General features: G+C 45.8%; 1 protein-coding gene across 2 annotated transcripts in view; it reads right to left on the bottom strand.

The window, feature by feature from the left end:
• TSC1 (TSC complex subunit 1) overlaps positions 1 to 20873 on the bottom strand; it is a 127290-nt gene that overhangs the window by 45089 nt on the left and 61328 nt on the right. For both annotated transcript variants that reach the window (XM_077477611.1, XM_077477620.1), the window contains 3 exons: positions 17576 to 17688; positions 17429 to 17489; positions 8094 to 8186 (listed from right to left, as the gene is read on the bottom strand). In XM_077477611.1, the coding sequence (XP_077333737.1) occupies positions 8094 to 8186; positions 17429 to 17489; positions 17576 to 17688 (267 nt within the window). The remainder of the gene's footprint in view (positions 1 to 8093; positions 8187 to 17428; positions 17490 to 17575; positions 17689 to 20873) is intronic.

Raw genomic sequence — 20873 nt, 5'->3', positions numbered from 1 at the left:
TCGCAGACCCATTGGTCGGACAACCGGGAGGTCCACCGGGCTGCAAACTATCGAAGACATAACGGATGGGGGAAAACCTTCATGCGGTAGCACTTTTTTTCGTGGCGGATGAAAAGCCGTTTGAGCGGAAAAGGAGGGCCCTTGCCTACAGCGTGGCTCCTTAGCCTTCCTGGCCTGTGGGAGTAGTGTACACTTACCACCCGTGGCATTTTTAATAATGTCATCCAATGAAGCTCCAAAGAGCCGGTCGCCAAGGAAGGGAAGATCCATTGGGGCTTTCTTGGATGCCTGGTCAGCGGACCAGCATTTTAGCCAAATCAGGCGCATCAGCACCACAGCTGACACTGAAGCCCTGGATAACAGAGTGAGTGTATCTAGGGCCGCGTCACAAACGTACTTAAGGCCTTGCACTAGTTGGTCTGCTAGTTCCACGCAGACAGGGGAGTCCTGTTGCTCTCCCAATTCACAGTGCAAACATTTGCCCACTCAGTCAGTGTCTGTGACACCAGTGCGGATGCCAGTACTGGTCGCACGGCTGACCCCACAACCGTAAACAAGGAACGAGCCACTGCCTCGGCCTTCCTGTCTGTGGGATCCTTGAATGAAGGAGTCCCCTCAACCGGGATTGTGGTTACTTTATTTAACCTAGATACTAGGGGGTCCACGACCGGAGGAGCCGACCATTTTTGAGAAGGCTTTCCTCAAAGGGGTAACGCACCGCCAAGTTTTGGGGACCGGAAAGGTCAGTTGCGGGCGACCCCATTCCCTGTAAATGAATTTGTCAAAATAAGTCAGTCAAATACGGGAACACCTTAGGTGAATGTGCTGGCTTGTGGGATCTAAAAGGGACCTGTACATCAGCAGAGGGATCCGCTGGCTCCTGAATCTTCAAGGTATCACGCACAGCTGTGATAAGTGCGCCAACAAGTGCTTTGTCGCACCCGGACTCAGACGGGGAATCATCCTCACTGTCCGAACGGTCCAGATAGGTCAAAGCAGGGGTCTCTTACTTGCACCTTTCCTTCCACGCGCTGCCTCTATCTTAGCAACAAAAAAGAGTTAAGGACCGCCGTCAGGGTGTCCATGCGCACCGTGCTATCCACAGGTGACCCGGTTGCTATAGCCTGGATTTCGGGGAAAGAAACACCAGTTTCTGAAGCCATGCTGACCCTAGCCTGTCTGCCACCTGCAAGGGAACTTAGGACAGTGAAGGTCCCACCCTCCTGCTGCCGCCACGTGGGGGGGGGGGGTGGGTTGGGGTACTTAGCACCAGACTCACCACCCTGGGGCGTTTTGTGAATGCCACTAGCCATGCCTGTAGTCCCTAGGAGGTTACCCAGATGCAGAGTGAAGAAAACTGTCGGCAGCAGCTGTCTATAATAGTGGTGAAACGTTCTGCAGAGCTTGCTCCAGCATTCAGCAAAGAGCCATCCAGCGTCCTATACACACAGTGGACACAGGAAACAGCCTGTGAGCACATGTACAGCTGTCACAAAAGAACTGCGGTGAAAAGAGCGCTCGGGCTTCAGGAAAATGGCCGCCACTGCAACTAATAGTAGAATCCCATAGAAGATGGCTGCTGAGGCTCACAAGGGGAACCTGCCTTTCCCGCAGTCAAGATGGCTGCCGGACAGCGCCATGCGGTGACAGGACAAACCCAGAACAATGCTGCCAGCCTACAGCCAGAACACCTCCACAGACATTTTTTGGGACCCCCCCAGACCGGGACCAACGCTAGCTGTACCCAGCCCACAGTTGAGACCCAGCGAACCCCCCTCACACACACAGCCCGCAGCGCATGCAGGGGGAAGGAGGGAGATAGGGACTAGGGAGAAAAGATAAAGGAGGTGAGGTGGCCCCCCAAGTCGACCCCCCAGGGAATTCCCAGCTGCTCACCCCACCGAAGTAGGGAGAGCCGTACTTACCAGTCCTGAAGAGCTGGGAGACATTCCACAGACCTAATCCTGCGCAGTTAGAGGGTAGCTGTTGGCCCGGTATACTGTGATCCAGACATCAGTAGCCCGGTCATATGTATAACCCGGAGCATTGAACCACCTCTGGAGCTGAGGCATGTCTTGGCCTGCCGAGCCATAGCTGCGGCCTGCACATGCTCGATGGCTGGACTGGGGAGACTACAAGGATAATCATTAACCAGCCTGTCACCCAGCCGGCAGTTGATAGAAGATCCCAGAATCTTTCACCTTGTGCAAAAAATAAAATAAATAAATAAAACATGCAGCAAAAACATGGACCAAAAGGGCCTGCAGGGTTCCTAGGTCATTCTCCTTACTAGGCAAAATAAAAACTGAATCTGCTGGGAGCAGTGGGGAGGGTTGTTAGCACAGGGTCCGCCCCCCTGGGGCGGGACTAAAAGTTCTGTGTACTGTGTAACAATTTTGCCTAGTTCTCCTAATGGCAGGCTAAACAACCCATTTAGCTACAGAGAGGAGCCATGTCGGTCGGTGAATATAAGAGAAAGGAGAATTTTTTGAAGCAACCTCAGATTATATTTTTTCACACAAAAGGACAAATGACTGTTGAAGCCATGGAAAAATAAGTGTATAGCTGCTTAAGTTTTTTTCCTATTTGTGTTATATTTGTCCAGTCTGAATGTTTAGCGTTCAAGAATTGTATTCATGGGGGGGGGGGGGGGGACACAAAATGTTTCTCTAGTGCACAAAGTAAAAACACAGGTGTAAACCGTGACAGCCCTTTTTCCATTCCACCACCACCTTTCAGTTTGTGAGAAACCATCTGTGATCACCAACCGTGATGCCAGCTTGGCATTTTGAGTTACCTTTGCAGTCGTACAAACCTACCGTTTTTCTTTGTTCCTGCAGATGGAGAAAGTTAAGCAAAAACAAAAAGAGAAAAGCACCACTACCTAAGTGTAGCACATATTAAAAACACATTTACGAAATTAAACACAAATATGCACACACATCTGAACGGTATTAAAGTGTATTGATGCTTTGTCAAAATTCGGCATCTTGGCTGTGCACTTACTGTATCTTGTGATGTTTAGTATCTCTTCCCCCCCCCCCCCTTTTTTTTAATTGCACAAGGCTCCAACTTATTATGCCTTCATTAGCACAGGTTTATGTAAATCTCCTTTTTACGAGGATAGGACTAAACTTCTAATTGGTTATTGTCCTACCTGGTTTCAAGTCAATCATTTGTGCATTAAGAATTGTGCCATTTGCTACACATAAGACTTTAAATAATCAGTTATTTGACAAAAAGCATATAGATAAGTCTCCAGCAGATGGCACCAGCTGCCGACCGTGTAGATCACATGGATGAGAAGCACGGTGGACAGCAGTGTTTTATATGGGCTTTATTCAAGAACTAAAATACTCTTTACAGTAATACCTCGGATTGCGAGTAATGGGGGTTAACGAGTGTTTGGCAATATATATAAAAAAAAAATCCTGACTCCGTTTGCGAGTGTTGTCCCACAAAACAACCAGGATTCAAGCCTCTGTGGCGTGCAGTACCGCATTTAGCCATGGGTGTGGTGACACTCGGAAATACTAAGAAACACTCGGTTCCACATCGGCTGCGATCGGTCCGAGTATTTTAGTCTCTTCAGCCCCCCCCCACCTCTGGCCACATGCGGTACTGCATACAATAGAAGTCAATGTGGAAGGAATTACCTTCGTTTCCATTGACTTCTATGGGGAAACTCGCTTTGATATGCGAGTGCTTTGGATTGGAAGCATTCTCCTGGAACGGATTATGCTCGTAATCCAAGTTTCCAATGTATGTTGAAATCTATTTCCATGCCTACTCTTCACAGTTGCACTAGTGCCTAGTACTTTCTTGCACCTGGAAACGTTTAAGGTTAAGGGCCTTATAAATGCTTTAGTTACTGGAGAAAATTAGGAAAGTAGATTTAAGCAATGAGCTGAAATAATTTTCAGCGCCATGTTTCTAAAAGGGACTGTTTCCAATGGAAAGATGTGGTTGTTTGGATGACCCTGGAGCCTTTTTGATGCCTACAAAAAAAGTATGTAGCCATATGTTCTGGGATGTGCGGTTTGCTGGGTGGCGGTTAGCATAGTGGAACCTTTGGAGATCTGAATGGCATTAAAAAGGAGACGCGCCAACTTTTTAACTTTATGTACTGTTGAAATCAATGTTTTTTTTTCTGCTCAGACTACCAACTTATGTTTATGAAGTCTAGTTTCAGGTTCAACACACAATTTTTTGCTGCAAATTTATCGTACAAATTTTTTAATTTTTTTTTCCCCGAACACTGCACTTATATATTTAGCATGAGGGTTTTGGCATATTGACTTCTAGTGCTAGCCACTATTGTCCTACGCTGAGCGCCTACTATTTGTATACCAACACATGCAGGCATTTATCACTCGTTAGGCCTCTTTTGCATGGGGTGTGTAAATCTGTACCGTGTGAGTGCTGTGTTTACCCACACGAAGATGCACAGGTGTTCTGTTCACCCCATCCCATTGCTGTCAATTGGCATTCAGCAGCTACAAGGACACACCTGAAATAGGCCCCCCATCCGTCCGTTGTGGCAGAGAGGATCGAATCACATATCAACAGACAGGTGCCCGCAGCTTCATAGAGAAGACTGGAGGGTCCAATAAAGGTCTGCCTGAAAAACTGACAGGAGGGCCCAATCAGATTGCCTGTGTGAAAGGGGCCTCATGGTGAAAAAAAAAAAAATAAAAAAAAGTTTCTCTCTCCAGAAAATCGTTACCTTCAGGAAGTCCAAAAGCAGGCCAACTGAGCGGTGAGTAACAAAGCAAAAACAATAACCGGCCCAAAGAACTGTGGGCCTGTCTCCAGCTCACATAGCTACCTGAAAAAACATATGCTTTAAGCTGGTATCAGACAAGGTCTGAACATCCACTAAATTTACAGAAAACTGGGGGAAAAAAAAATAAAAAATAAAACACCACACACACACAAATACCACACCAGGTGGCCGCCTTGCAAATATGGAAAACAGTTGATGCCAAAAAGCAAAAGAGCCAACGAAGTCTATTACAATGCACTTCGACATAAAATGGTCCTTGAGACCATAGGCTTGATTGATGGCCTGAGACACCTAGAAATGCTGAATGTAGACCCTTTCCAGGATGACAAAAAGAGAATTGGTCTTTCTTAAAGATGCACTGGTTGAGAATGCCTGAACCACAGCCAGTGGATGGAACTTTCCTTTTTGCGAGCTGGGCAGAGGGATAGACGTAAAATATCCTGGTTGATAAGACAGAAAATGCCCAAGCCCTGGGCCTCAACACAATGTCCTTATGCAAAACTAGGATAGAGCCACAACTGTGGGATGGAGTTAAAATGATGTTTTTTCAAGATTCAGGCCCCACTTAGTCACAGGAAAATGAAAGTGGGGGAAATTTAATGAGACCCAGCTGAAAGACTCATCCCACTCAGAAGCTAGTGGGGGGGAGCACCAGGTCAAATATGCCTTCAACATTTGATGAGACCTTGCAGGAGCTGAACTTCCTAGCTTTCAGCATTGTAGGAGCTACAGATCCAAGGATAACCCTATCCTCAGAACCAGGACTTCAAGGGCCATGTCGTTCCATGAAGCAGGATGGCAAATCGGTAATTGGGAGAAAAATTTATCCACTTTGCAACAGCTCATTTTAAAATGATCTTTTGCCCAGAGAAGACGGCAACGCTTCTTCATTGCACGATAAAACTTTACCTTGCATACTTTTCCAAGTATTCTCAAGCCCATGCAGTGATGACCATAACAGAATCCTGCCGGTTTTTACTGCAGTGTCTTAGGGGCCCGAAAATCATGGGCATTTTTATATTTCAACCTTGTTCCTTGCCTGGATTTCTCCAGATTCTCAGAATCTTTAAATGTGAACTGTAGATCAGCCTATCTTGACCAGGGTGCAGCAGCATCCCAGTTGAGGCAGGCTGTCAGATCTGACCGAGCTAACGCTTCGCTGAACTGTACACCAACAGCAGGAGCTTGGGTGGGACTGTGAAGTGAAAGCAGTGGAAGGGGGAGGTAGGTTCCTAAGCTCTATGCATGCATGTCTTTTTAGGGCTCCTTTAACAACAAGGACTGACCTCCGAAAAGCGATCCATGCTCAGATCACATATCAGAGGTATTTGACAGGCAGGGAAGATGCGATATGTTGCCTGCTCACTGTCAGTTTTAACCCCCTCCATTCCACAAACATATGCTATGCACGCAGTTGCAGCACACCCATTCACTTAGGGTATATGCCTAGCCACAGCCAAAGTATGTGTATGACCATGGATATTGCCACTGCAGCTAAAGGGGAAGCAGTTGTGGGTGGTTAAAATGTGTCAACTGTGTGGTTTTACTATCCATCACGTGTGAATAAGACCTTGGTTCTTTACTGTGTGGCTGCATATAGGGCAGCCCATTCATTTCAATGGGCATCCCTGCCCACAGAAACACACGGAAAGATGTCCAACCTTTTCTTGTACTAAATTGCACTGCATTTGCCAATGCATGGGTGTATCATTAAGAGTTAATGACACCCCTATACTTCTGCTAAAGAACACTGCATTCATTTTGTGCACGTTTCCCGACATGCAGTAATGTGAACCAAGCTGTAGATTGGGGTGCCTTGAGACATAGTAGTCCATTATGTGTCACTTACCTGACACAGGAGCCAGCGATGTCACCGCTGTCCCCTGTAGTCCGGCGCATCCATCTTCTAGGTGGGTCTCGCTGCTCCGCCGTCGTCATTCGGCGAAGCCGCGATGACGTCACGAGCGCGCATGCGCACGGGAGCCGCCACGAGCAGCATCTTCGCCGTTGACGGTGCCGCTGTCTATGGCGCATGCGCAGTAGACAGCGGTGCCTGTCTTTCGTCAAATATCTCCTAAACCGTGTAAGTTTAGGAGATATTTCTTGGACCTACAGGTAAGCCTTAATCTAGGTTTACCTGTAGGTCAAACTGTGTTGTAAGGGTTTACAACCACTTTAAGGATGCCTTGACTAGAGAAAAGTTGAGAAGCACTACTGTAGAAGACACTTTTAAAAAGTTGCAATTTTACGTTAAAGGAACAATATTCTGAAATTTTTCGACAATTTTTAGACGCAGCTTTTTCACAGATGAACTGCTGTCCATCTTTATTTCGAACACATTCTCACTCTAGAAGATGTTTTTTTTTTTTTTTTTTTTTTTTTTTTACACCAAACCATGTTACTGACCTGTCACCAATAATCCCAATTTGCTGCAAAATGTTCTTAGAGCTCTTCCTTGTTAGAACCACTCTGCCAGCTTTTTGTTGGCCTGTCCCAACTTTTTTGAGACCTGTAACTCCCATTACAAAATTACCTTTTTTTGGTTGTTAAAAATGGTACATTTTCTCCGTTTATTCACAATGGAAAACATATCGGATGTTTAAACTATGGGTTTATGACTTGGGCTTTAAATATTTGAAATCAAACAGGTTGTTCTGAACAGCCTTTCCATGTCTGCTGATGTTTGTATACCTCAGCCATCAGGTCTATAGTATACGTCCTATTGAGCAAGTGAACCATTTCATGAAATTTAAAGGAAGCAGCACAATAGCTAATACTTGTGTCTTCAGCTTCTTTGGAGTGAGTAGTTTTAAGTACTTTGTAAACAGCCCTGTATTTCTTTCTGTACAAACATAATGTTGGTCATGGAAATACAGCACATTACTGGAGACATGAAGGAAAAAAAATGGCAGAGCACAAAAAAAAAAAAAAAAAAATATAACCATGAAAATAACCAATTGCTATCCTATTGGTATATTAAAAATTAAGATCCAGGGGAAAGCCCCACAGGTAGAAAATACAATATAGAAAAATTGGACCAGAAGATGCACAGGACCCTTTCCAAATGCGGTGGCCGCCTGGAGCTGTGTGAACCGGCTCCATTGACTGTCACGAGAAATGGATGCAGGGAAATACACATCACAATTTGCATATATGTGAACCTGCAAAGTAATGATGCCAATTACTGCTGCCCTGCACCCTCAACACTATTTAGATTAATAAAAAAAAACAACATATACAAATACTGTATGTATTTGGTAACAGAACTGACAGGGTGACTTGCTCAGTTATTAGACGCAATGCTCACCTTCTTCTGTATTATTGTGGTCAGCAGCCAGCACTCCTATAACTTCAGATAACTCACTTAGAGACACGGTCTTCACAACTTTGGGAGAGACTTCTGCAGATATAAAAAAGTAGAGCAAACACCACAGCTTTAGATGTCAATTGTTTCAGCAGCCAAAACAAAAAAATATAAAAAATGCCCCACCGACATAACACCGTCACAACCAGTTCTTCTAAAGCAGTCATCACTGTCCCACTCGGATCGGCTGTGGTCATGCCATTTAGGAGCCCGCTCAATCGCCCCCCACTGCTGTCATCAAGCAGACATTGTTGACAGGACAGCTCCGCGTGGACGATGGGAGGCATGAGGTTGATATCGAAGGCAGTACAGCTCCGGGAGGGGCAGAGTTCAAGTTAACTAGCAGGTGATTGGTTGCTGTCAAGCAACCAATCACAAGCTGGTTACCAAGAAAAAGTTGTAAGAATCCTGCCCTCCTTCCAATGTCAGCCTCCTGCCGTCCATGCAGAACTGTTCTGCTGCCAATGTCAGCTCTAGACTGATGTGCCTAACCCATCTTGTGTAGATAGGACAATAAAGATCACTGATTTGAAAGGGGGAGGAGGACAGGAATGCAAAGGAAGGAAGGGGGACTGTGGCTGTGAACACTGTTGTAGTGACAGGATTGTAATTTGAAGGAGGCTGGGTTTATATATCATTGTTACCTGTGTTCTGCATGTAGGCATCCCATTCATTTCAATGAGCTGTCTTACATGCACCAAAACGTGCAGCATTCACCAATGCTTTAAAGCGGAGGTCCACCCTAAAGTGGACCTTCCGCTCATTGGAATCCTCCCCCCCCTCCAGCGCCACAATTGGCACCTTTCAGGGGGGAGGGGGGTGCAGGTACCTGTACAGTACAGGTATCTGCACCCACTTCCGGCATAGCATCTGCAGAAAGGGGCGTAGATTACGCCCCTTTCCGAAAGTACCCCGCTGCCTGCTGGGAAACACACGGATCCCAGAGGCAGCAGGACCATCCTTATTGTGCAGCGCGACTCACGCATGCGCAGTAGGGAACCGGGAAATGAAGCCGAAAGGCTCCACTTCCTGATTCCCATACCCAAGATGGCGGCAGCAGCACCCGAGAGACGATCGAGAGATCGGCTTCGGGTGCCGACATCGCGGGCGCGCTGGGCGGGTAAGTGTCCTTATTTTAAAAGTCATCAGCTGCAGTATTTGTACCTGCTGGCTTTAAAAAAAATAAAATAAAAAAACGGCGGAACTCCCAGCGGACTCCCGCTTTAAGGTGCCATTAAGAATCCAACATACGATTTGGACCCCTGCTGGACAAAAAAAAAAAAAAAAAAAAAAAAACACACAACACCAAGTTAACCTTAACAGTAACTTGTTTTCCAGAAGTCTTTCAGGACAGCACCTGAGAGATATTGACTCCTCCCTTGACCTTAGGAAACACCTTCTTCCTCCAAACTTTAAAGGGAGGCACCTTCCTACCAAACCTCAGTTGTAGAAGAGAACCTCCGGCCGCAGCTGGAACACAAACACATATGTTAGTCACAGCGTAGCATAATAAAATACAATAGGGCGGGATGTTGCGGTCCTGAAAAGACTTCTGGAAAACAAGTTATCCGTAAGACTAACTTGGTTTTTCCCAAGGCGTCTTTCAGGACAGAACCTGAGAGGATAACAGAGACTTACCCCTTAGGGCAGGACAACAGCTTGCAGGACCAAATGCCTGATCGCTGGCAGATGTGAGGTCCAGCCTATAATGTTTCACAAATGTGTGCAAACTTGACCATGTCGCCGCCTTGCAGATCTGTTCAGGGGTGGCACCAGCTCTCTCTGCCCATGTAGACGCCAAAGCCCTGGTTGAGTGTGCACAAATCCCTGCTGGTGGGGATAACCCTGCCTGGGAATATGCCTCTGAGATGGAGAATTTCAGCCATCTTGCTAAAGAAACTTTAGAAGCTTGGTAACCCTATTACCTGAAAAAGTACAAACAGTGAATCTGAACGTCTGAAGAGCTTTGTCCTAAGTAACACAGAGTCCTCCTGACATCCAACATGTGGAAAAAGGTCTCCTCTCCTGGGTTAATGCAGAAGGTTGGAAGTACTATGTCCGGAGTACGGTTCTGTACTGAAGACACCTTCGGTAAGAATTTAGTATCTGTTCTAAGAAGGACTATCGGGAAAAATAGATAAGGTTCTTTAATAGATAGAGCATTTAGCTCACTGATCCTGCGTGCAAAGACAATGGCAATCAGAAAAACGGTCTAACGTGAGATATCTGAGGGGCGTTTCATCCAGGGGATCAAAAAGACCCTTTGTTAAAGGCTGCAGGAATACCGACAGATCCCATTTAGGAAAAACCTTAAGAGGTGCTGGTCTAGACCTCCTAAGAGCTTTAAAGAATTTGATCACCAGCGGATCTGAGGCCACAGGTCTGTCTAAAAACACAGTTAATGCCGCCAACTGCACCTTCAGAGTACTAACTGCTAGTCCCTTTTCTGCTCCATCTTGTAAAAACACTAGGATGGAAACAAGGCTCTCTGGGTCCTGGGCGGATGAAATACACCATGTATTATAAACCTTCCAAACCTTAGAGTAAATGACCCTTGTAACCCTTTTTCTTCTTGGCAAAAGAGTTGAGATCAAACGGCTGGAAAAACCCTTGCTCCTAAGGAGCTGCTTCTCAGAAACCAGGCTGTGAGTTCCAGGCTGGCAACTCCTGGATGATTTACCGGGCCTTGTGACAACAGATTGTGCCTGAGGGGCAAATGCCAACAAGGCTTGACTGTCAGTCTTAGAACGGTTGAAAACCAGGCTAGTATTAGTGATAAGTATGACTGGTACCTTTTCCTTCTGAATTTTCCTTAAAATTAAAAAACGGAATTAACTGAAATGGGGGGGAAAGAGTAACAAAGACAGAATTCCCATGGACATGCTATCGCATCTGTCCCCAGTGGCACTTCGCAATTGTTCAGGGAGAAGAACTGGGGAACCTGGGCGTTCTCTTGAGGCGAACAGGTTTACCTCTGGTTGCCCCCACTTTTCGGCAATCATTTCAAAAACCGCTGGGCTTCGAGACCATTCTGCTTCCTGAATAGGGTTCCTGCTTAGGAAATCCGCCACCCTGTTCAGGTCCCCTTTTAGGATGACTGCCGGTAGCGACAACAAATGCCTTTCTGCCCACCAAAGGATTTCCAGGGCTACTACCCCCCCCCGTTTAAATAGGCCACAGCCGTGTCATTGTCTGTTAGGACCTGAACATGCTGGGACTGATGATCCTGAGCAAACGACTCCAGAGCTAAGGCAATCGCCTTGAGCTCTCTCCAGTTTGAGGACCTTACAGCCTCTTCTTTGGACCAGGTTCCCTGAGTGAAAGTCTTTCCTAGGTGGGCTCCCCACCCACAGGAACTGGCATCGGTTGTTAGTCTTTTCTTGACCGGAAAGGCCCAGACTTACCCCTTCGATAGGACATCCTGTCTCTTCCACCACCACAGTGACCTTTTCACCTGGGTTGGCACTCTTAGCTCTGTCTCTAGGGATACCACTGTGTGATCCCAAGATCTCAGAAGAAAAGCCTGCAGACACCTGAAATGCAGCCTTGCCCACTGGACAGCCGGCGCTGTTGAGGTCAGAACACCCAAAGCTGATAACTTGTCTTACCGACAGCCGCTGGCTGGTCTGCAGCATTGACACTGCACCATGAATCCTGCCCTTGTCTAAAGGAAGAAAGATCCTTTGATCCACAGAATTGATTAGATACCCTAAAAACCAAATCTTCTGGGATGGGTTTAGGGAAGACTTTTGGAGGTTCAAAATCCACCCCAGAGCCTCCAAATGGTTGCATGCTCTGCCTAAATTGATCTGCAATTCTTCACTTGATGGGGTGAAAAATAGCAGATCGTCTAAATAAGGAATAACTGAGATTCCCTGAAGACGCAGCGCAGCCAATGCTTCTGCCATCACCTTGGTAAAAATTTGGGGTGACGATGACAGACCGAAGAGTAAGGCTCTGAACTGAAGATGATGAACCATGCCCCCCATCCTCGCTGCTAGCCTGAGGAACCTCTGAGACTGGGGTGAGATTGGTATATGCAGATATGCATCGTTCAAATCTACTGACGCCATGAAGCAACCTGGCGTCAGAAGATTCCTGACTGAGAAAAATCGAGTCCATCTTGAACCTTCTGTACTTGGATTCGTTTAAAGAACCAGGAAGACATGTGAATAAAACCCCTCCTGCTGCTCCTCTAGTGGTACTTGGACTACTACACCCTGCTGCATCAGTTCGAGAGAGGACTTCATGGCCAGGGCCCTTACCAAGTCCTGTGGGGTGTTTGTTATTAAAAACCTTTTTGGTAAACTCGAATGTGTAGCCCTGCGAGAAAGTGGTCAGAATAAACTGATTTGAAGTTATCCCTAACCACTGCGGAAGAAATTCTTGCAGTCTTCCGCCCAGCCGCAGGGACAAGTCATTGAGATTTCTTGGCTTGTGTACAAGGACGGAAGAGAATTCCGCATTTACCTTTCGGAGCGGTCCAACTTTTCCTTCTCCCCTGAAACTTGCCGTCTTGATCGTGAGTTTTTTGAGGTCGAAAAAGACGTTTTGGAACTTGTTTTTTCTTTTTGACCGGGAAGGATCTCTTTAAAATCGGCCGTCCTGTCTAGAAGATTATCGAGGTCAGGGCCGAAAAGAAGGTCACCGGAAAAGGGAATCCCACACAGCTTGCTCTTTGATGCTGAATCACCTGGCCAGGTTTTAAGCCATAAAGCTCTTCTTGCAGCAGTAGTTAAAGCTGCTGACCTAGCTGACATCTTAATTGCCATGATCTCTTGAGCAAAAGATCCATACATTTGTCCACTGTATCTTTTAGAACCCCCATGTCTCCAAAAGACGGGTCTGTGGACCTTGAGACCGGGAAGGCGGCAGCATCCAGCCTGGGCACTTTGTTCCACAGCAGGGTCCTCCTTGAAAAGGAAAACGCCTCTTGTGGGCTTTAGAAAAAAAAAAAAAAAAAAAAAAGGTCTCTCTCTGGATCTTGCCATTCTTTTTTAATGGCCTCAGAGATGACCAAATGAACTGGGAACGTTCGCCCCTTAGGCTCATCTAACCCAGCATACATGCGATCATGCAGTGATAATTCCTTTCTTTCCTCACTTAAGCCACGCATGGCATGAATAGCCTTAAGGAGCCCATCTACCTCTTCAAGGGACAGTTTGAATTGCCTCAGTCTCCTCAATCTCCTCTTCCGAATCTTTAACGGAAGGAGCAGGAGACTGCTTTTCCCGATCAGGCAGAGATTCCAACACTGGGATAGCGAAAGACCCCTGGGAGGACTCTGAAGCGGAAGGCTGACTAGCAGCTGGGTTCACTAGCGAGTCACGAAAAGTTTGAATCGTGGCGTATAGCTCTTTTACAGAGGCAACCAGATCCTCACATACAGAGGCCGATTCCTCTTTAGTTAAAGAGGTGATGCAGGCACTGCATAGGGTTTTTTTCCAACTTTCTCCCATTCTGCAAGAAGGACATCGCTTCTTTGGGTCAGAGCTTTTAGCCTAAGAAAAAAAAAAAAAAAGACGAAAAAGGGGGAAAAAAAACAGGGGACCCTTAGCAAGACCCAGTCTCTGCTTTGATAAGGATCACCACCCAGGTGCACTAAGAAGAAACCAGTCAGCCTCTAGTGCCCAGACAGCCAGACAGGCCCCTTGCCAAAAAAAAAAATAAAAAAATTTAAATAAATAGAGAGACCAAAAGCCAGACTTTAACCGCTGCCTCCTACCTGGACTTTGCTGGTGCCTGTCCCCACTACTGCAGACGTGACTCCTCCATAGTAGGTATGCAGTATTCCACCTGTGGCTTCACACGCTGCCTCCGGACTCCCATAGTGCCTCTGCACCAGACCGGAAGCGGAAATGCGCACCAGCTCCTGTCCTCTCCCCTGGGTCCACGGCGGAAACAACGTTTTCGCCGACCCAGTGACCCGCTTTGTCACTTCCGGTGCAACCGCCGACAAGCATGCGCGCCGCCGCTCCTAGGACCGAGCGGCCACCGAATCTTCAGCTCTCTCCGAGCACCAGGAGGGGTAGAGGAGCCCGCTTGCTACCGCTGCTGAGGCCTGGGTAGGTCAGGAGGACAGTGGGTCCCTAGGAGGAGGAAAAAAAGGGAAGGAAGCCTTGTCCCTCAGGAGCACCCAAGAGACCTTGACTCCCTCCCAAAAGATGTTCCCTCCGGGCCAGAGGAAACACAACAACTGAGGTTTGGTAGGGAGGTGCCTCCCTTTAAAGTTTGGAGGAAAAAAGTGTTTCCTAAGGTCGAGGGAGGAGTCACCATCTCTCAGGTGCTGTCCTGAAAGACGCCTTGGGAAAAAAAAACAAAAAAAAAACAAATTTTTAGTGACTTGACCTCCGTAAATTTTAATTTGTTAAAAAATTCAATACCCCTGTTCTAAAGGCTGAGAAGGCCAGGGTACAAGTTATAGAGAAAAAATAAAAAAATAAAAAATAAAAAAAAGCAGCATCAATACCCTCCTCCCAGCCATGTTGCTCTCTCTCTGGTTAGGGAGGAGCCTAGCCATAGGTTCCCCTTGGGTCATATGCCTCCAGCTTGCTCAGATTTCCTCCACATATCTGGGATTTCAACTCCATCTGGGACACATTTCACTTGCTTCTTTTGGGTCCAAGGAGGGAGGTGGAGTCCTAGGACACCTTTCAGCAAACATTGCCTGTCAACATTATGGAATAGAGTACAATATGGCTATCTCTTCTGCATTGGTCATTGCAAATGATGAGTCTACCAGTGAAAATCTAATCAAGCCTTTTTTTTTTTCTTTGCCAGTGTCCAAATCACCTATTACAATAGACCTGAAGATGGCCTGTGTTCTGTGATGTATTCCAAACAAGAATTTTGAAGGTAAACCAAAATAATAGAGTGAGGATGGATTACAGAACCCTTTTTACATTATTACTGTGTCTCCCACATTCCATTCACATTCTTTTCTCACAAGGATCAGGAACTCTTCTTCAACACAGATCCTTAAAAAAAAAAAAAAAAAAAAAACCCTTTGTTTTCCTGCATTTTAACGCATTCAAATGAATTTCAAGTAAGCCCATTCTTCCATATGTGGCTTGTTCATGTGCTGCAGTTAGTAGAAGTCTCAGGGTATAATGTCCCATTTACACTTACCAACGTATTTTACCACTTTCACTGCAACTCATGCAGGGGTGTAAGTAATAAAGAACTTTCAAATCTTTGAACCTCTGTCAAGTTTTAATTTTATAACATGTCCATAACCACTGAAATGGTAAGCCTCAGGTGATACACAGAGGAAAGAAATATTCCTACTTAAGTTGTACTCACTTATCTGCAGTCCTCTTTCCTCAACAGCTGTTCAAAGTATACCATATCAAAAGGCCATTTCTCAGCTCCTTAATGGAGAGGGTGGGGATATGACATCACACTGCACAGCATACAGCAGAGAGCCCAGTGTAATCCGAGACCTGAGGGGCGTGGAGGGAAGGAATGAACACACCCCCACCCCCCCACAAAGTCCCATAGGTTCACATGCACAGTTGAGGCTCTTGCGCCTTCTGTGTGCTGGAGAGAGGCAGGGCCACCTCCTTGGATTGTCTGGTGTCAAAAGTACCTCATGCAGATAGAGGGAAGAGAGAACAGACAGAAATCATACTAGGCGCTTTGACCAAAGGCAACTACACACTGTAGAAGGATATGCTTTGACATTTTTAAAGTGGTTTTAAACTTCTGAAATGAAAAATGAACAGAGTAATGACTAAAGGAAACCCTGTCCAGCCTGTGCCAATTTGGCTGGGCTTAATCTCTGGGTCACAGAAGTGCAATTAGTTTTGCACTCCCGTGACCCATTTTCAGCAGAAAGCAAACTGAAGTCTGCTCTTTGCTGACGTCACAAGAATCAGTCCAGGCACCTGGTCATCGTGAAATTTGCTCAGTTGCAGAATGGTCACTCATTACTTCCAGCGTTTGATGACGAATTTCCCCACAAATCATTATCACTCAAATTCTGTAAGTGATTCTAATTTACTATTGCCGTTTTCTAGCTGGTCTAAAACTATTTTTGATGTAAAGGGATGGTTTTGGTTGCTATGAAGAATCTCCAGTTTCCAGGCAGAAAGAATATAATATATAATGTATATATAAAACTGCATGCAGGGCACTGGAGAAACCACTAGGGACAAAAGGGACGTGAAATAAATTGATACAGTAATGTAATCTGTAAGATTACAATGTACTGTATGTATATGTGTGTATGTGTGTATGTGTATATGTGTATATGTGTATATGTGTATATGTGTGTATGTGTGTATGTGTGTATGTGTGTATGTGTGTATGTGTGTATGTGTGTATGTGTGTATGTGTGTATGTGTGTATGTGTGTGTGTGTGTATGTGTGTGTGTGTGTGTGTGTGTGTGTGTGTGTGTGTGTGTGTGTGTGTGTGATATATATATATAGCATTTTTTACTTTTTGAATTTGGCGCAGTTCTCGTGCGTCGCAACGCTTGCAGGGAACGGAGCTCGGCACTGTATTAGATCCGGTGGAGGATGGCTCGCACATAGAACGTGGCGGCATCGCAGGATCCTGGGGACAAGTAACCTCTTCCTGGACCCTGCGAAACGATCAAGTGTGGTTCAGGGTTACCGCTTTTGGTACTGAAAATCTACCCCAAGCCACACTCGGGAATACCATCAGGGAGGTTAATAGTGTGTTCTCGAAACCGAGGTTACATAGTTAGGTTGAAAAAAAAAAACACAAGTCCATCCAATTCAACCACCAAAAAAAGTAAATAAATTTAATATACAATCCCATATACCCACAGTTGATCCAGTGAAAGGCGAAAAAACCCCAACAGAGCATGATCCAATTTGCTAAAGCAGGGGGAAAAAAATCCTTCCTGATCCGAGAAAAATCGGATTTTCTCCGGATCAACTTTACCTATAAATGTTAGTACCCAGTTATATTATGTACATTTAGGAAATAATCCAGGCCTTTCTTAAACAATCTACTGAGCTGGCCAGAACCACCTCTGCAGGGGAGTCTATCCCACATTTTCACAGCTCTTACTGTGAAGAAACCTTTCCATATTCAATTATATTGTTACACTACAATGCAAACACTGACTAGCAGTCTGCAAACAATGGATATCAATTCACAGAGAAAAGTCTCAGTGTACAAATAAATTAGAACACATTACATTAAAACATTTAGCAATGAATAAGGAAAAAAAAAAAAAAAAAAAAAAAAAAGGAAATAAATCAAATCACCTCCACACAGATATCGCTAGAGTAAACTTGCAGCTTACCGGAGCCCTTTTCTCCCCTGATGGCGTGCTGATTGAGCTTTCCCTGATCGGAGCCTTCAGTCTACAAAAATAGAGAAAGCCATGTCAGCAATACATTGGGTAGAGGAGTGCAAGAACAAGTCTTTCCATGCCATCAGTTCTACTTACCTTTTTGGGAGGGGTTGATGTGTAGGAAATATTTATAGGGTTTGCAGAATCATCAGAGCTCATAACAGGAGGAGGAGAGGTTGCTGGTGTGCTCATGGGTGTTATTTTTCCACCTATGTTATAAAGGATAAAAGCACAAAAATGAAAATTAGATTTTGTAGGGAAAAATAGGATTTTTTAATTTTTACGTACCATAAAATCCCTTTGAGTCCAGTGAGGGACACAAGCTCCACCCCTTCATGCTATAATCTATTTCAGCAGCTTTGCAGGTGTACAAATTTTCTTTTTTTACTTGCCAGTGTCCAATTATCCTATAGGCAGCAGTAGTTTAAGACCTCCTGTGCCCCTTAATGGATGCCAAGGAAAGCATTTCCACAGCAAGTACAAAAATCCTATGGTTCCTCTCTTGCCTATTGAGGGAGACAAAGTAATAACCTGCTTTTGAACAGGATGTCCAAAAAGTCCAACAGAGTAGTGGACAGCAACACCAACAAGGCTAAACAGAACCAAGAAAGAAAAAAATAAATAAAAAAATAAAAAAATAAAAACCCCAACACACCAGAATCAAGGACTACTCTTTAGAGCTTACAATCTAGAAGAGTCATCCGCTAGCGTGTAGAGTAAGATGGCTTCTGGAATCAAGAGTCTGAACTGGAGACCAGAAAGTATGACGCTTCTCCAGACACAAAAAAAAAAAAAAAAAAAAAAAAAAAGAAGGCCAAAACACCAAAGCTCCAAGTGAGGCGTGGCATTTAGTGGCATGCTTGAGCTCCTCGGTCACCTCTCTTCCTCCGCTGGTACTCCCTGGCCTGACCCCACCCTGCACAGAGGGCCCGACCTTTCCCTGCACACACCTGGATCTGCTCCCCTCTGCATCCTTGCAGATCCACTCCAAGGGTTTCTCTTGGCAAAACAAACTTCTATGGTATGGCCTCTCCTACTGGGCACAGCATGCAACAAAACGCAGGCATTATAAAAATCCACAGAGAAACAGGGGATTTGGATTATAATGCAGCCCCCGCCCCCTCCCCCCCTCCAGCCACCTAAAACAGTGCCCTAAGATGTCTGCCTAAGCTGCCTTATTCTGGTGCCAGCCCCGGCTACCTGTATAGGAGGCAATCTAGGTTATCTACAACGGGGGGGGGGATACCACAAGAACACAACAGGGCTAAAACTAGTCTGCACCCAGGTGAACACAAAGTGTTAGATAAGAGGTCCAAGAGAAGGCCATGAACTTGTAGAAATCTCTGGAAAGATGGGCACATGTAACTAAGCATCATTGGATGTCTAAAGAAACCAGTAAGTCTCTTTGGTTGAGGGAAGCAATGACAGATCTGCTGGATTTCATCTGGAACTTTTGGGCATGAAAGACATTTAGAGCTTTGAAGAAGATGGGGTGAATGTCCCCTTTGGGTTTGGGAACAGTAAATGGGCTGGAGTAAAACCCCTAGAACCAGTCTGCTGCAAGAACCGGGGCAATGACATGTTGATGCAGAAGTTCTGATGCACCCTTATGTGAAAATAGGATTTTTGTACTCACCGTAAAATCCTTTTCTCTGAAGTTCATTGACAGACACAGCTCCAGTAATCTTGACTGTAGAGTTATTACGCCACCTTCAGGAGAGGACTAGGCAGAACATGTAATACATGTGAAACACAACAGAACTGTACAATTACGCCCAGGGGGCGGTCCCTCTATTAATAACCCTTCAGCCTGCTCCCTGCAGCCCAGTACGTCAACAAGCAGTATAACGTAAACCAATAGGAGGGGAGGGTGCTGTGTCCGTCAAACTTCAGAGAAAAGGATTTTACCAGGGAGTACAAAAATACTATTTTCTCTTTCGTTCATTGATGGACACAGCTCCAGTAATCCTGACTTTAGGGACGTCCCCAGTGTCATAACGAGGGGTGGGAATAGCAACATAACTTCACTCACAACAAGAGGTGCTCCCTAACGGGGGAGACACTATCTGAACCAACTGCATCAGAACTTGCGGTCAACATATGCAGCAGAGTGCATCAACATTCAAAAAGGTAACTCTCTCTTAACAGAAGAAAGTGTAAAATTGCAACATTATACGGCCACCTGCAAAAACTTTGCGGCTAAAGCAGGCATCAGAAGATACGCTTACATCCACTTTTTAGAACTTTGTAAAAGTGAACGGACAGCCAAGTCATCGCCTTACACACCTGAGCAACTGACGCTTGATGTCAGAAAGCCCAAGAGGTCCCAATTGCCCTGGTGGAATGGGCCGTGACAGAAAAGGGGGGCACCGTCTCCTTCAAGGCGTAAGCCTGGACTACGAACTGTTTGATCCACCTAGAAATGGTGGATGACGAGACCGACAGTCCTTTTTTCAGACCAGCTACCGAAACGAACAGAGAATCTGACTTCCGTAAGGAAGTCGTGGCAGACAGATATACCCTTAGAGCCCAGAACACGACCGGATGTGTCAGTTTAGGACACAGATGGTAACACAATGTCTTCATTGAGGTGAAAAGCCGATACCACCTTTGGTAGAAAGAACACCACCTTATCCTTGTGGATAACTAGACAGGGCGATTTGCAAGACAAGGTGGCCAGTTCCGAAACCGTCCTGGCCGATTTAATGGCCACTAAAAAGACCACTTTGAGAGTGTCAAAGGGATTTCCCTGACGTTCTCAAATGGCAGTTTCTGAAGCGCCGATAACACCAGGTTCAGATCCCACAGAGATAAGGGTGGACGCACCAGGGGGACTACATGCCAGACCCCCACCCCCCCCCCCCTTGTACAAAAGGTACTCACTAGAGAGAGACACCAGAGGTTATAAAAAAAAAAAAAAAAAAAAAAAAAAAAGACAGCCAAGGCTGATATCTGTCCCTTGATGGTGCTTAAGGCCAGTTTCTGGTCCACTCCTCGCTGTAGGAACATCAGGATCCTGGAAACGCAATAGGTGCGGACGCCACCCCATCTCCTCACAAATGGAGATATAAGCTTTCCACGTACGATGGTATATCTTCGGAGAAGATTTGTGCCCTCAACATATTGGAAATCACTGAGTTAGACGGACCTCAGTTCCTTAACAACTGGCTTTCAACAGCCATGCCGTTAAAACCAGCGACGGTAAAGCAGGCTGGAGAATCAGACCTTGTGGTAGAAGGTCTTCTTGCATCGGTAACCGCCAAGGAGAGTCCACCACCAGGCGTATTATGTCGGCGTACCAAGGATGCAGAGGCCAATCTGGGGCAATCAGTATCACTGGAATCCCCTCGGCCTCCACTGAGGAGCAGACGTGTAACAGTTTTAGTGGAGGAAA

Source organism: Lithobates pipiens, unplaced genomic scaffold, assembly GCF_037356315.1.
Source record: "Lithobates pipiens isolate NorthernLeopardFrog02 unplaced genomic scaffold, aLitPip1_a1.2 Scaffold_1, whole genome shotgun sequence".
NCBI lineage: Eukaryota > Metazoa > Chordata > Amphibia > Anura > Ranidae > Lithobates > Lithobates pipiens.
Note: the sequence above shows the minus strand (reverse complement) of the source record. Positions and strands in the feature narration are given on the sequence as shown.